This window comes from Pteropus alecto, unplaced genomic scaffold (assembly GCF_000325575.1).
Source record: "Pteropus alecto unplaced genomic scaffold, ASM32557v1 scaffold7, whole genome shotgun sequence".
NCBI classification, from domain to species: Eukaryota; Metazoa; Chordata; class Mammalia; order Chiroptera; family Pteropodidae; genus Pteropus; species Pteropus alecto.
Genome location: NW_006494614.1, coordinates 19,005,394 through 19,019,407, shown reverse-complemented (window position 1 = coordinate 19,019,407; position 14,014 = coordinate 19,005,394). Strand labels below are relative to the sequence as shown.

At 32.2% G+C, this 14,014-nt stretch overlaps 1 protein-coding gene across 5 annotated transcripts in view; it reads left to right on the top strand.

Moving 5' to 3' along the window:
- MYO6 (myosin VI) overlaps positions 1-14,014 on the top strand; it is a 139,385-nt gene that overhangs the window by 67,398 nt on the left and 57,973 nt on the right. For all 5 annotated transcript variants that reach the window (XM_006926371.2, XM_015600455.1, XM_025042704.1 and 2 more), the window contains exons 5-9: positions 2,788-2,917; positions 4,827-4,932; positions 6,718-6,773; positions 9,752-9,849; positions 10,139-10,303. In XM_006926371.2, coding sequence (XP_006926433.1) covers positions 2,788-2,917; positions 4,827-4,932; positions 6,718-6,773; positions 9,752-9,849; positions 10,139-10,303 — 555 coding nt within the window. The remainder of the gene's footprint in view (positions 1-2,787; positions 2,918-4,826; positions 4,933-6,717; positions 6,774-9,751; positions 9,850-10,138; positions 10,304-14,014) is intronic.

Here is a 14,014-nt window from a genome sequence, read left to right as displayed (position 1 = left end):
GAAATGAAATGATGACTTCAGAGCATCATCTGATATCTTTCAGACTTAACAATGTCTATTTTTTTATTGTAAAAAAATACTAATTATTTTGGGTTTTGAATTATTTTTAGAATATGTCTGTAGATCTGTTTAATTAATTCACTTCCCACATTGTTCTGCAAAGAATTTAAGGCATCCTATAAGAAATATATATTTAAATTAAAAACTTGGATGACAAAAAAAATGTAAGTTACACTAACAGCAGTACATGAGGAAATATCAAGAACACTGAAATGCTGATCATAGAACTTAAATAGTTGCAATATTTTATTAAACCCTAAGTAGATACTTTACCTTAAATATTCAGAATATTAAAAAATGAAGGAGAATGCTTTGAATGTAAATATGGTTTACATCAGCTCACTCAGATGAATACCTAACTAGTATGTTTTACTTATAATTACTCAGTGGGCACATTAGAGGTTTTATTTTAATATGACCTAGTTGTAGATTCCTTTGTTGGCTGGAGATAAATTACCCCGCAGTAGTTCTCCTGTTATAAAGATGGGACTCTTCATTATTTTTGAACGAAGAAAACACATGGTTTCTTTGACACCTCCTAGATCAAATGGCAGTCTTAATATTTTATATCACTATCAATTTGCCTAATTGTACTTACTTAATTCTGACTAAATTACCTTTAGTCTTTGCCATCTGTCCAAGTAGTGACAGCTGGGAAATAGAACCAATCTAATCTTTTCCATAAGAGTTCACTTGCCATCTTTTGGTTGTACATAGCACGGTATTAAGTCTTTACTTTCCTCCTTTAATTTTTTTCAAAATCAAGTAAATAAAGAGTGTTCTTAGGTTTAAATATGGCTATTCTTGATTAGAAATATATTTAGAAGCAAAACTTAACCAGCAAATTAATACTGAGCATCTGAAGTGTGCTAAATGCTGTTTTAGGTACCAAAATAATACAGATGCTTAAAGTTTGTTAAGGAAGTTTAACATGTAATAAGTCAATAAAAGGTGATTTGGATATAACCAGAAAACATCATCTTTCAAGTAGAACTGGTCACTATTTTTGCTTTACTTGTCTTACATCACTTGGTGTAGTAGAACAATCTTATTTCAGCAGATTTTTATTGTTTTAAATCTTTTTCTTGAAGTTTGGACACTTTTTATTATCTTTACAGCATCATACTTTTTAAAAATTGATACACTTTGTTTTTATTTGGGATGTTTATACAAAGATTTAACACCTGTGGGATTTTAATTGGTCTTTTATTGCTTCCTGTGCTGCAGTGGTACTGTATTTGCTGACTGGGACCATTAATAACTGAAGGTTTATATGCAGTATTAATTGTATTTTTAAAAATTGTTTTTTTTCCCCACATTGAGTTTAGTTGACCTACACATCTTTGCTGAATTGCGTGGTTGATAGAAAAAAATATCTTTGTGAAACTTAAGTTTTTGTTTTTCTTGTATAATGTCTGTGTCATTCTGGAGAATTTTAGAGGTATTCTTGGCTTTTTTGACCCTTCTGTTTCTAAGATATGTCTGCAGTTGAGCAGATGACCTGTTAGGTGGCAGCTGTTTGGCATCATCACCTGCTGTTTAGAGAACCTGTATTTTCAAAGTTAACTGAAGCTAAGTTTTTTTTTAGCCAGTTATGCCATTTAGTTATAAAAATTAGCATTACATAAATATGGTTATTATTACTATCATATATGTACAGAACAGAAACAATTTGGAATAAGAATTTAAATTGGATATTTTTGTGTTTCTCACCAACCAGAATTATATCACTATTCTCCCTTAGATTTGAGTAAAACAATAGCTAACTCACTTTAACATTTTCATCGAATCCTAAAATCTCTGTTACTTTCCTTTTCTCTTCCATAGAAAGATTATTATCTGGAATTTCTTACTTTTTACCCTACTCCAGGAAACATCTTTGGGAGCATTCACTGAATTTTAGTTTAGTAGTCTGAGAGTTCAGGGTTTCTGCATCATTTCCCTTCCACAACTAAAGCAGAAAAAGGAAAAATATGGTCCTGTGTGCCCTATTTGGTCAGTAAACCACAACTAATTGCTAAACCACAACTTTCTTTCTACCCGCAAGGAATTTTATGTCTTATTGGTGCATTTTTTTGGGTCTTTTAAAGCCACAGTTAAATTCCAGATTTAAAAGAGAGCTTAAGTTGCTCATTAAACATTTAGCCTGTCAATATTCTAGGCAATGGTTAGCATATGTTTTGCAAAATCAGAGACCAGTAGCTAAATCAATTCTTGGTATTCAGTGATAGGAATAGGCCTAGAGGGTCTTGTGAGTGACATTAAACTCTTCAGTAACAGAGTGAATATTAGGTGAGGAATATGAATGTCCAAAAATCGGGCTGTAGGAATAGAACTAGGAGAAGAGATTCCATAAGTGGAATCTGTTGAGAGGAAGAAGAAGGCTGACTGACATAGATAGAGGCTTAGAGACTGAGCTCTCTGTCCTGACTTGGTGGTGTGCCATAAACCTGGGAGAGCATGTGGGAGGAGAATGTTTTCTTTGAGGCAAAAGGAGGTCAAGAGAGAATCCTGTTATGTGTTCTGAGTTTGAGATGCCTATGGAATGAGAAGATAGTTGTAAATATTTATTGTTAGAAAAGTATTTGTCGTGTAGAGATCAGGGAATGGTTAGGGCTAGAATTAAAGGTATTTATTTGCTGTATTTTCTTTCTCCTAATGAGCCTTGTTTAGTTTTAAATGAAAATAGTAATTGGAAAATTTTATGTTTATGTTTTTCCTGTTTAGACATATGTTGCAAACATCCTGATTGCAGTGAACCCATACTTTGACATACCTAAAATATATTCTTCAGAAGCAATAAAGTCTTATCAAGGAAAATCTCTTGGGACAATGCCACCTCATGTCTTTGCAATTGGTAAGTAATCTAATTGCATCTTAATTTTTGTTTTTCCTTATATTCTATAAATTTATTCATTTTTTCTTATGGATTAATAGAAGGTGCCATGAATTGAATATATGTTTTGGAGGGCCTATATGTATTTTGAATGAATCACCATTGTTAGGAGCATATGTTTTATACAGGGTGAGGAAGAATACTTTTACAGCCAAATCATGGGGCAGTTGTATGTACAACATTATCTCTGTTATATAATTGTGTCCTCTTACGTGTATCCAGCCAGTTGAAAGTAGGATGTAATAAAAGCTGGCCTAATGGTTCTTTTTGACTCCTCAGCATGATCAGCTCCATCTTAAAAGCGTCCTTCTTTATAGCTTTGAGGCCCAGGCCTCCTGCTGTTACCCAGATCACCACTTGCGAGTGTGTTAGAGTGTGTTACTTGCGCTAGATATAAGCTGTAAGGGCAGATGTCTTCAAGGCCTTATCTTGCTTTATACAATTTAAAGGATTGAAAATGATATATGCTTCTATCTCTGGGGAATCTGTGTGGGAAGACAGCCTCTGTCTGCCTTTCTCAGGCTCTCTCATCTTAAAGCACTCTAGCTCTGAGGAGCAGAGAGGTGGAATTATTTGACACACACACCCCCATAGCTGGTAACTGCAAGTACAGAGATGTTAGCTAACCCTTTGGATCTAGACATAACCCATAGCTAAATGATGACATGTTTTGGTACTGATGTTTAGTGCAGTCTGTTTCTCTTTGGGCTTTCACTTCATGCCTGTGTTTTGGCCTAATCAGGCTTCAAAAACTTCCAGATTTGGCTGACTTGTGTACTGTGTACTGCTAGGCAGACTGAATATGTCAGCCAAGTCCAGTGCAACAGCAGATTGATTTGATTATCAGATACTTTCATGGGTGTTGGTATGTTTTTCTGTCAGTTACAAAAAAAAAATGTAAATAAATTGGCTTTTATTTTTACTCGTTTACTGCTAAAAAAGTATTTACAATGATTCTACCAAAGTGGGTGGAACAGATTGATAAATTGGTCAAAAGAATGAATATATCTTGCATGTAATTTACATTTGGTCCTTAGAGTAAAAGCCATTTGTAAAGTTTTCCTCATCGGTATGGGTAGCACATGTCTGAGATGAGAAATGGTTGTCTTATACAACTAAATCAATAAGAACATAATTTTGAATTAAAATTATTTTAATTTGAGACCACTTTCAACAGAATTAAATTGTGCTCAACTTATCTGTATAGTCTTCAAATTTAAGACATTTTATAGCCTAAATTGTTGTAGTAAATTGAAGATAATTAAAAATTATATGTATAAATAATTGCAATCTAAAAAATTTATAGCAGTTAATTTTGCCTCTTTCTGAAATGTTGATAGGTTCTACAAGATGTTTAAATTTAATGATAGTAGTATAGAAACAACACAGATTTATTTTCCAATTATTTTGTCATTATGTATTTTCTCTAGCAGAATTTTTGGTTGCCAGGTTTTTGTTTTTATTTTTTTTCAGATTCCTTAATTGATAGCTCGTTGCTTCTTGAATTTTTCTGAGGATTTTGTTAGTTATGCATAGTGACCATTTTTTTTTTAATCTTTGCAAATCTCTGGTATTGGGAAGAGTTGAGCCACAGCTCATAATATGGAGACATTTTAGTACAAACATAAGAGTTATTTATTTAGATTTCATATTATTTAGGTGTCAGAATAATAAGCCAGATGTTTAAAGTAAATACTTTTAGAGATGTTTTAAATACTTTTGAATGATTTTATTTAAAAATTTTACTAACTGCAAACATACATTTATAGTTTAGGAGCAAGTTCTCTTTGATAGTGAATGAACTTTCTATCATTTAGTAAATTTGTATTTAATACACTGTTCATCATTAATGTATTATTTTTGACCATAGCCGACAAGGCTTTTCGAGACATGAAGGTGCTCAAGATGAGTCAGTCTGTCATTGTATCTGGAGAATCAGGAGCTGGCAAAACGGAAAATACAAAATTCGTTCTCAGGTAAGGAATATTTAGCTAACCTAGAATAATTTGAACAGGTTGATTTTTTTGTTGTTGTTATGGTAAAAAATGTATAACATAAAATTAACTGTCTTAACCATTTCAAAGTGTATACAGTTCAGTAGTGTTAAATATATTTATATTGTTGTTCAACCAATCTTTCAGAACTTTTCATCTTGCAAAACTGAAACTATACCCATTAAACAATTCCATATTTCTCTCTACCTCAGTCCTTCCTTGGCAACCACTATTTTGCTTTCTGCTCCTGTGGTTTTGACTACTCCAGAGACTTCGTTTAAGTGAATCATACAGTGTGTGTCTTTCTGTGTCTGGCTTATTCCACTTACCATAATATCCTCAAGGTTCATTTATGTTGTAACATGTGTCAGAATTTTTTTTCCTTTTTAAGGCTGAATAATCCATTGTATGTATATATCACATTTGTTTACTCATTCATTTGTCAGTTAGCACTTGGATTGCTTCCACCTCTTGGCCGTTGTGAATAGTGCTACTATGAACATGTTATGAACAAAGAGACACTTCTTTGAGATTTGAATAGTTTAACTTTGAATACTTTTATATGCTTTATGACATAGTTTAAAATAGGGAGCTCTATCCTTTTTTAAAAAACAGACACCTTATATGAAGCTAATCTGTAGATTGAAAACTATCTCTGACATGTTATTCTCATGAGGATCTTTGAGATCAGTGCTGGTTAGGCAAAGGGAAATCTGCAAATATTCTTTACATTCTGTTCTCAATATTCCCTTATTAGTGTGGTCGAAACCACTTTTTACGTTATGCTTATGATGTTTGGCATTATTTCTACCTCTCCACAATCCTCCTCTCAATGTATCTCTTTGCTGCCATCACATTAAACTCTACAGTTTGTTTAAAGTCATAGCATTTTAAATACCAAAGGAACTATAATGCTCATTATAGTTTAATTCTTTTAATTTACATTCTCAGGGATGTTAAGTCTAGTGTTGAAGCTACTGCTAGGTCCAGTGCATTCTAAATTCTCACCAGTAGTGTTCTCAAGGTATTACAGTTCTTAGTTGATTGCTGAATGGTGGGTCTCTTTGAAATTTTTCTATTTTTTATGCAAATGTATATACTATTTAGAGTTATTTGTATGAAACCAATTTGAATTTGTTATTGCCTATTATGTATACGAAATTCTAGTTAAATGAATTCTTCCTGATACTCTTGGAATTTTTTCTCTCCTTTATGTAATAATCATGGCAAGTCTGTGGTTAATATCCACCTTTGAAAATGAACAAATAATCAAGGAACTGTAAACATATAATATAAACTTATATTGTAAATCAGCAGTTACTTTTTTGAAATGTACCAGGCAAGCAGTTGTTCCATCATGTTTTATCTTTCACTGTAACAACGAGAAAACTGGTAACTTCTTAGTTGTTCAGTGGCAGATCACCATATTTTATCTAGCCATGAAGACTGAATTAATAGGCTTTCACAAAGACTTTGGAATCTAATGCAGAAGATAAATATTACTGTGTGAAATGTGTTATATTTACAACCAAATAGTTGGTTAAAGTCAGAATATTTCCAAAAAAAATTTTTAAAAATAATGCTGATTTAGATGTTAAAGGCAGTTCAAATAGAGGTTTAACAGAATAGTTGTATTTAAATATAAATTTATGATTTTTAAATGATTACAGTGATCCCAGTTTATATTTTACACATTAAATAATATTAAAATTATAACTTATGTATGCAATATTGTCATCTAAGTTTTTTATCCTATATTTTAAACAGATATCTAACTGAATCCTATGGAACAGGTCAAGATATTGATGACAGAATTGTTGAAGGTATTGTTAATTTTAAAAATTCTGATTTTTTGTTCTTAGATATGTACTGAAATTAACTTAACGAGAATCCTCTTAAGTAGTTTGGAATATTCTCCCAGCGATCCAAAAGACTCTCCTTTCTCCTTCAAATCTTTTCTCAGATATCATGTTCTCATTTACTTAATGTCCATGCCCCCCTCCCGCACCCCACCCCATGTAAGTGCTAAGAGGGCAGGGAGTTTTATATATTCCAAATCCCTAAAGTAGTACCCGATACGTAACACATGCTCCATAAATTTCTGTTGGATGAATGAAAAAAATACAGGAAGCTCTTTGGCCTTCTGTTTGCTTTATCGACTTTGATTTTTGTAAAGCAAGAGAGAATTGGGTGCTTTTTTGGGGAAATCATTTTAACAAAAGAATGCAATTGAAAGGCAAGAGTCTGTAAATTGATTTCCTTAAGCTCTCAATGCTTGCATATCCTTAGAAAATCCTCTTATACCCCATTTTGGAGGCTATCGATCTAGGCTTACTATTGTGTTGAATCTACACCACCCTTCTACATCATAGATTCCTCTCTGGCTTCTCCACTTATATTCTTGTTTCCCTTTAGTCTACTCTCTGTATGAAAGTTGGAATGATCTCTTTCTATTTAAACCCTTTAATGGTTTCATATTTTTCTCAAGATAAAGTCCCAGGTCCATAATAACATCACCTATGGTGTTCTTTGTGGTCTGGCCTCTGCCTCCTCTGGTCTAACGGAGTGATGTTTCCTTAGAATCCACATGCTTTTTCTCCCCTACTAGGCACTCAGTAAGTGTTTTAATAATGACGATGATATTAACCTATGTAGGATGTATTAGGCATTGTTAGATTTGTTTAAAATCTGTATCTAATTTAAATCTTCACAGAATGAGGTAGGTACTATTTTATCCCTATTTAACAGATGAGAAACTGGGTAAAAAATGCTTAAGTAACTTGCTGAAGAGCATACTGCTTATCAGTTGTGGAAGTGGATATAAACCCAGGTATCTTAACTATTTGCTGTACTAAGTATTTTATTAAATATAATAACTAAAAGTGTTTTATTAAAAAGCATATTTTAACATTATTGACATTTTAAAGAAAAATTTAAGATGATCAGAAATGTATTAGGGGCCTTCTCTGTTTATGCATTTTGCTAGATCATAGCTAGCAGATGTATTTTTTTCACAATGATGTAAAAATGCATGTAGATGAATGTAAAAACTAATATTTTTAAAGTTTGCATTAATAAAGTTTTTTGTTTTAATTTTTTTTCTTTTTGACTATCTGATAAAGAATGATTTTATTTTAATTTGACTCAGAGACATGACCTGGATATTTAATAAACCTCGCATTGGAGTCTAACAACATGGTCTAATAACATGATCGTGTTTCTAGACATAAATAATTTCTAGTTTTACTTACAGTTCTCACTGTGGTACAGTTCACACCCAGGTATGAAGATCTCATAAGTAATGCTTTATTCACAGTAAAGTACCTTACTGTAGCGAGGAAATCACTCTTTAAAATTGAATAAACAAATAAAAACAAATTAAGGCTTAATGCAGTACAATGCCAATTAATATTCTGATTTGTTTATTTGAGGTACAAACTCTCTTGAGAATTGAATATAGACCTGGTTTCTTCCATGAGAATGTATTGTTCAATATGTAGTGTGTTAAGTTGAGAAAGTTCTAAAGTATTATTCCAAATGTTTCTATAGCACCTTACTAAAGGATAGAGTAGATGTTAACTGACAGGACATAGAAATCTTTTGGTGCCATTCTTAATTGAAGATTGGTCTTTGGTTCTGGGATGAGTATATCATTAATAGCATTAATATAATTTTCTTATGGAGAGGCTCTTACCCTATTTGGGGGCATTTTACTTAATTTGTTAAATTCTTCAGCAAAAAACTAGTAGATCATCAGTAAAGCAGATCATCAGTAACAGTTGTAATTGACTCCTTTCATTGCCAACAGCCAGTCATATGGCCTTCCACAAGTCAGTTGACCCTGATGGGCCTCAGTTTTCTTGCCTATCTGAAAGGTGAGGTATATATAATAGCATTTTTTAAGTTTTAATACTTTCTTACTTATTTTGGCAAGTGAAACAATTGGGAAATGATCTTTAAAAGGGTTTAGAGACTAGTTGAGCTTTCTAACACAGATAGAATAAGAGAAATGGACCTTAAAAGATTTCATAAGAAAGAGTATAGCAGTAACATTGCGAAGCGGTTTATGAGGTGGTTGATGGAAAATATGTAAGATTGACATTAATCTGGTATATTTATAGTTGAGACTCTAGTGAGTACAAGAATAAGACTCTTAAGAGACCCTTTTCCAGTCATGAGATGTATGTATGTGTGATTATAAAAAAAAAAAAAAACAATTAAAAACTTACATTTGTTCATTGAAGTTTTAAAAACAATTTTTCTGAGAACCTTTTGTAGATAATTCTATAGGCTGACTTGTTATGTTTTGTTGGATGTTCATGTAAAAATGTTAAATCTGGAGGTTTTATTAATATATAAAATATTTTAGACCAGTAACTCAACTAATAACTTTTTGTCTGTATTTTGTCACTTTTGTGCTTGAGGTTTGTGCTTTCTACAGTATAATCATTAATTACTCTTGTAGGACTGATATACTTGTGAAAACCTTCAAATTTTTAGAGAAATTTACAAATTTTGTAAATGAGTGACTTAAAAATTTAGTCTTTTCCGTAACATGTATGTTTTTTAAATATAGTTTGAGTATTTTTCCCATTTCTTGTACTTTAATAGGGACTGAATATAGTGGTAGTCAATAAATATTGTGGAATTTGACATTACATGTAAATTTTCATATTAATATTTTTGAGAAATTTTGCTAGCGCTATATATATTAGTAAATGGAAACATACTGTGTATATTGTTTTGTAATTTTCCTTCATGCTAATTTTTTGATGGAATATTTTTATTTTTCTTTCAATAGCTAACCCACTCTTAGAAGCCTTTGGAAATGCAAAGACTGTTCGCAACAATAATAGCAGTCGATTTGGAAAATTTGTAGAAATACATTTCAATGAAAAGGTAAGTGAGAATGAGTTTGGGGATGATATATTTGGGGGAATGTTTTTTGAAAAATACAAGTGTCTTGATAGAATTAGAGTTGTACTTGAACTCATGGAAAATTTATTTGTTCACTGTGACCTCTAAATACGCTAAGCTTACATTTATATATCTATTTTTTCTCTTTTATTTGATAAATCCTACAGTCTTTTTGATAGTTGTTTATTTAAAAAGATAATACTTTAACTTTGGTAGGTTATACTTTATGACTTCATATGGAAAAGTATATTTTCTCTGTTTTGTTTTTTAGAGTTCAGTTGTTGGAGGATTTGTTTCACATTATCTTCTAGAGAAATCTAGGATCTGTGTTCAAGGCAAAGAGGAGAGGAATTATCACATCTTTTATAGGTTGTGTGCTGGTGCTTCTGAAGATATTAGGGAAAAACTTCATTTGAGCTCCCCAGATAATTTTCGGGTAGGTTGGATGAAAAATTTCATACAATTTTTGTATATTCGATTTCTTTCAATTATAAAACTTATTTCAGTGGATTTTGATATCTAGTTTTATGTAACTTACATTAAATCCAGTGTAATGTAATAGAATGGCTTCTGTATTAAGTAGATCTCTATTGAGATTTACTGCCGAGTTTATAATATAGTACTATATGAGGAGGTAAGTAATGGGATAGGTAAAAGGATAAATGTTAAACCCCTTGATCAATTTAAACTCAAAAAGAAATTCATAATAGTTCCGTCATGCTGGTTTTAAAGTTACCTTTGACTTTTTGTAAAAGAAAAGTTTGACCACTGAATTAATACTAATAGAGGACCCATGATTATCTTCCTTAATTCAGTTTAACAACAAATATTTACTGTTTATCCTCTGGGTATCAAGCATTGTGCCAAGGTTAAAAAGATAAGTGAGACACAGTTCGTGCTCCTGAGCAACTTAGAATCTGGTGGGACACACACAAATTGATGGATATGTTTAATGATAAGAAAGAGATATGCATAGGATGCTGTGGATTTTGGAAAATCTTACTGGAACAACTGACACTTGATGAGAATCCTGAAGGATTTTTCAGGTATTAACTAGAGAAAAAAAGATGCAAAGGATATTCTTGGTAGATACAAAAGAAGATGAACAAAGAAAAACAAGAAACAGTTTAAATGGTAGAGCAGAAAGTGGTAGGAAGTGAGTCTAAAGAGTTTGGACTTTTGTAGTTAATAAGGAGCTATTGAAGGGCTTTAAGTAGAAAATTGGATATCAGGTCTAATACTTAACCTCTGGGCTTTATATGGAGATGGTTTTAAGCGGGTACAATTTCTATCCATAGAAATTGCAACCATGGGTAGATTGGTTGGGAACCTATGGCTATAGTTGAAGTAGCAGTTACTCAGTGCCTGAATTTGGTTTATAGAGGAGGGGATGTTTAAAATATTAGGAGGTAAAATTGATAGGACTTGTAGACTGAATATGGTTGGGAGAAGGAAGAGTCTGGAATAATTTTCCAAAATTTGACCAGGGAAACTAGATGGATGTAAATACCATAGTGGGGCCAGGTGGAAGATTTGGCATATAGGGCAAGTTGAGTTTTGGAACCTATGGATCATCTGAAGTGGAAATGTTCAGAAGGCAGATAACTAATCTGAAGATCGTTGTCAATGCTGGAGTGACAAGTTTGGGAGATGTCAGTACTCTGGTGATAGTTAAAACTACGATGGTGTTAAATGAGATTATCTAGAGAGATTGTGTAATGTGAAAAAAGCATGTGTCAGTATTCAAACTCTGGAGTTGAAGAGGATGAACAGACCAAGAGTTGCCCAAGACAGAAAGCATAAATGGAGTTATGAGAGAAGTACAAGGAAAATCAGGAGTGTCAAGAATCACAGGCCAGTAGAGTTTCAAGAAATGGTGACTGGGGATGGTTAGCATAATTTACAAATTCTCAGCTAGAAAACACTGTCCCTAAGAGGGATATATAGGAGTCATGGGATAGGGGTTAGGAATGTAGTTTGCATAAATTTCTCCAGGTGATTTTGATAGTCCTATTTGGACAGGAGTTTTCCATTTGAGAATCATGACATACATACATATTTAATTATTGTTCTCTGTGTGTCTGTTTTTGCAACCCAGCTTCTCTCTATTCAATCAATTTCTTTTTTATTATTATTTTATATTAGTTTCTGATACAAAGTACAATGGCTAGATATTTATATAATTTATGACGTGATCCTGAAGTGATTCGATTAGTTTTTTTTAATGTGTATTTGGAAATTTTAAAACTTTATTGTTTTAAAATGCTTTATCACTGCATTGTTTATATACTTCTACAATGTCCAGCCTTCTCTAGAACTCACCAAATAAATTGAGATTTGAAGTTAGTTGCCCACATTATCTTCATGAAGGTAGAAGAGGCGTATCTCTACATTGATTTTTTAGAAAAGGAGTACGAATTACTGTGAATCACATGAAATGTAATAATGATGATATGGCTTTGTCCACAAAGAGTTAACGATAAAATGATGTGACTGTTCTCATTTTAATCTAGCATTTCTTTCTGTTTGGAGGCTTAGGAGCATAGTTTTTGTGTCTCAGGATGTATGGTCTTTCCTTGCACGGTGGCAGGCATCCGATGAGGGCAGTTACTGATATACTTTATCAGGTCTCAGTTTCCTGCCTCTAAGGTGAACTGGGAGACATGATTTCCTCTCTTACAGGAGAGTCCTTTTGGTGTAGGAAACTAGAGGAGCAGCATTACCTTATTTACCCAAATATATCTGGCATCTTCGATATTCCTCTCATGCATGTATACACATACCTCTCTATCCCTCCCCACAAATGGTTATACCTTAAAGCTATTTGAAAGTGTGTTGGTACTTTCATCAGGTTTTTCTGTAGTTTAGTTTAGGCCTCTAAGTATAACTCTTAGGTTGTAAAAACAAAGGAGAACCCTACAGTAGGGTGAACACCTTCAATTTTTTTTGTCACTATATCCTTATTAGTGTGTAAAAACTGTAGTGATACACCTGTCTGAAAACATTTGTATTAAAAAATTTGTATCTGTATTTTAGAAAACAAAAGGTTTAAAATTCTTATATTAATCAATTTCAAATACTTTTGCACATGTTTTATGGAAGTATTTGTTACAGTCATGCAAAGATCTTGAATACGAATAAAGCTTGGATAGAATGAGAATGGAGGGCAAGAATAGTTACAGCTTTCTAATTACAGAAAATTTGGAATAAACAAGTATCTTTCCTAGGTTTGACTATTAAGTCAATTTGTCCAAAAGCCAAGTATTTGATAAAAATAGTTGGGGTTGGGAGATAAAACTCTCGATAGCAAAGAAAACTTTTTTGGGGGCCCCATATGTTTTAGCCATTATGATCTTGCTAAATAATAGAGCTCTGTTTTGAAACAGTTAATTGAAAATGTTTACCAGTAGTATCGCCCTCCCTTTTATTTTTTTTTCCCAAAGTTCCTAGAGCAGAAAGAAAAATTATATACCATTTTCTCGTTTTAACTAATTTTAATTTTATTATAATGGGAAAGATAGAAGCATTGATCATATAAAATACTAATTTATCCCATTATTCAAAATTTACTATAATTTTTTTCCCTTGGTATCTATTTGATGTGGTGTGGTATATTTAATCTTGGAATTCATGCCATGATGCACTGGAATCATAATGACCTGATTTAACAGAAGCTGAGATATTTCTTAAAAGTATCCATCTCGTTCCCTGTGTACTTCTTTCCTGCCTCCCCTCCCCTAAATGTTGTAATAGATTTTCTTTGAGACCAATGTAGTGGTATTTTCTTTTCAACTGCTTTTCTTCTTTTATGTTTTAAAAAGGCTTTTAAAAAGGCTTCTGGGCAACAAAGTAAAACCTTGAGATAAAAGCTGAAATTGTTATTTTAATAACTATGACGGTTCATAAAGCAAGTATTATAATTTACATATAGTCAGTGTTAATTGTCAGTAAATATGAAAGGCATGTTTCAAAGCACTGACTCTAAAAATAAAAAATTAGAAACTCAAGGATAATATTTGTTAGTTAGAATTTAAAATATTAAATCACACTATGTGGGTCTTTATTTGAGACTTTATAATTGATTATGAATGTGATTTTTATTATCTGTAGTACTTATGAACTATATGTATCTTTAGTAAGATGTTTG